The sequence below is a fragment of the Cynocephalus volans genome, chromosome 8 (genome assembly GCF_027409185.1).
Source record: "Cynocephalus volans isolate mCynVol1 chromosome 8, mCynVol1.pri, whole genome shotgun sequence".
Classification (NCBI taxonomy): Eukaryota; Metazoa; Chordata; class Mammalia; order Dermoptera; family Cynocephalidae; genus Cynocephalus; species Cynocephalus volans.
In genome coordinates this window covers 27767218-27770205 of record NC_084467.1, presented here as the reverse complement: position 1 = coordinate 27770205, position 2988 = coordinate 27767218, and the positions used below count along the sequence as shown (strand labels likewise).

General features: G+C 47.6%; 1 protein-coding gene across 1 annotated transcript; it reads right to left on the bottom strand.

Moving 5' to 3' along the window:
- Positions 1-1037, bottom strand: GJB5 (gap junction protein beta 5). Its single transcript, XM_063106617.1, has one exon. It carries the CDS (start codon positions 1035-1037, stop codon positions 216-218), a length of 822 nt encoding a protein of 273 aa, XP_062962687.1. The 3' UTR covers positions 1-215.
- Between the last annotated feature and the right edge of the window lie 1951 nt (positions 1038-2988).

The window sequence follows — 2988 nt, the reverse complement described above, 5'->3', positions numbered from 1 at the left end:
CAGAAAAGGAAACTGAGGTGCCGAGCAGAGGGGTAACATGCCCAAGGCCACACAGCTGGGGCAGGTGGCCAGAGCTGAGGAATAGGGATTTGATTTCAGGCTGTTTAAATCCTCCCTCCTGCCTGACCCCGCTTGAGACCTCCAGGCTGCACCTATGAGAGATGCTGGAACTTTCCAGTCCAGGCTCAACCTCTCAGCCCAGTCTAGGCAGCTCCTCACAGGACAGTTTTCTTCACGTGGTCTTGGGGGCAGTCGGGTAAAAGAGGACAGTGAGTGTCTGAGCCCAGAAGGATGAGGTCACCCAAGAGGACGTTGTCATGTTTGCAAGAAGAGGTGGCACAGTCCGGGTGATGCCCCCAGCATGCAGTGCGGGCTCTCCTTGCTGCCAGGCACTTGCAGCACCTCTTGCCCACCAGGTAGGCCAGCTCCACGAGGTTAAGCAGGATGCAGATGGCAGCTGTGACTACCATGAAGAGGGTGAAGATGTTCTTCTCTGAGGGCTTGGAGATGAAGCAGTCCACTATATTGGGACATGGAGCTGCATGGCACTTGACCACAGGAGGGAGGGTGTATTTGGGGTAGAATGAGTGGAACACGTAGAGGAAGGTGGCATCCACGCTGGCCTTGAACACCAGGCTAAAGACATACGTCCACCAGAGCCCTCCCCGCTTCTTGCCGGGGTTCAGGTAGAGGTGCCCAGCATCTTCCCCAGCTGCCTCTAGGTGCTTCTTCTCCCGAGCCTCGCGGTAGGCCACGTGCATGACCACGAGCAGTGAGGGGCACGTGACCAGGATGAGCTGCAGGGCCCAGAGGCGCACGTGGGACACGGGGAAGAACTCATCGAAGCAGACATTGGAGCAGCCTGGCTGGCGGGTGTTGCAGTCAAAATCCTTGTGGTCGTCACTCCACACACGCTCAGCTGTCACCAGGTATACCAGCACGCGGAAGATGAAGACCAGGGACAGCCAGATGCGCCCGAAGGCAGTGGAGTACTTGTTGACCCCACTCAGGAGCCCCTCAAAGATCCCCCAGTTCATGGTGGACGTGTGTCGGCTGTTACTGCAGGGAAACAATAATAATTACCCACATTCATAGAATACTCGCTCTGAGCACTGTACAGAAACATGCCATCATATTTAATCGTCATAACCACCAGAGGAACTACGTTCTATTATTGTCCCCATTTTACAGATGGAGGAAGCTGAGGTTTAGAGGGGATATACAGTGTTACAAAACTGTTAGGTGCATGGCTGGGATCTGAGCACAGGTAATTAAGTTCAGAACCCAACTCTTACTTATGGAAGTGGGAGAGGGGGGTCCAGGGAGCCATGCATTCCTTCTAGGGCCCGAGAGTCTGGTGTTGGAGTCCTGCAGAGTGAAGACTTACAGAGTTGAGACATTCTGCCTACTACCTCTGTTCCAACCCTGGCCCTCCTCCTCAGGGGGCTGAGCCTTGGGATGACCCCTTCTCCCTTGGGATGACCCCTTCAGCCCTCTCTGCTTTCTGAGCACTGCTCTCTCCCTAAGACAGACCCCTCCTAAGGGAAACCTGCTCTTTGCCCTCTGCTTCGTTTGGGGGATAGGGATGGAGAAGAGGCTGAAACCTTGTCTCCAAATCCCTGTCTGGTCTAATACTTCATAAATATCCAGACAGTGTCCTGCTCAGGAGTGACTTACTTGAAGCAAGGCCAGTGAGAATACAGCTGAAAGATAAAGTTGAGGAGCAACAATTCTCTTTATATGAGGGGTCTTCAAAAAGTCCACGGAAAATGCATATTATGAAAAAACTATGAGTGGATTGCAAAAATTTTTTTTTGCCTGAAAATGCACTCATGCTAACATTATAACATGTCTGAACAGGATCTAGTTTGAGGTTCTAAGAAGGATAAGACATCGGTTTGAAAAGAGCCCCGATCAGAGCAACATGTATTCTGCTAAAATTGAAGCAAGAACAAACATCAAATTTATGGTGAAGCTTGCGTGGAAGAATGGTGAAATCATTGATGCTTTACAAAAAGTTTATGGGGATAATGACCCAAAGCAATCAACAGTTTACAAATGGGTAACTCATTTAAAACAGGGATGAGGTGATGAAGCCCACAGCAGCAGGCCACCCACATCAATTTACATGGAAAAAATTAATCTTGTTCATGCCCTAATTGAAGGGGGCTGTTGATTAACATCAGAAACAATAGCCAATACCATAGGCATCTCAACTGGTTCAGCTTACGTGATTCTGAGTGAAAAATTACAGCTGAGCAAACATTTCACTCGACGGGTGCCAAAACTGTTGTGCTCAGATCAGCTGCAGACAAGAGCAGAACTTTCAATGGAAATTTTAAACAAGTGAGATCATGACCCTGAAGGATTTCTTCAGAGAATTGTAACAGGAGATGAAACATGGCTTTAGCAGTCTGATCCTGAAGACAAAGCACAATCAAAGCCATGGCTGCCAAGGGTGGAAGTGGTTCAGTCAAAGTCAAGAGCAAAGGTCATGGCACCAGTTTTTTGGGATGCTCAAAGCATTTTGCTTATTGACTTTCTGGAGGGCCAAAGAACAATAACATCTGCCTATTAGGAGAGTGTTCTGAGAAAGATAGCCAAGCTTTAGCAGAAAAACATCCAGGAAAGCTTCACCAGAGAGTCCTTCACCACCACTAAATGCTCCTGCTCAGTCCTCTCATCACACAAGGGCAATTTTGTGAGAGTTTCAATGGAAAATCATTAGGCATCCATCCACCTTACAATCCTGATTTGGCTCCTTCTGACTTTTTGTTTCCTAATCTTAAAAAAATCTTTAAAGGACACCCATTTTTCTTCAGTTAATAATGTAAAAAAGACTGATTGAAATGGTTAAATTGCCAGGAAACTCAGTTCTTTAGGGATGAACTAAATGGCTGGTATCACTTACAAAAGGATCTTGAACTTGATGGAGCTTATGCTGAGAAATAAAGTTTATACTTTTTCTCCTTATCTTTTAATTCCATG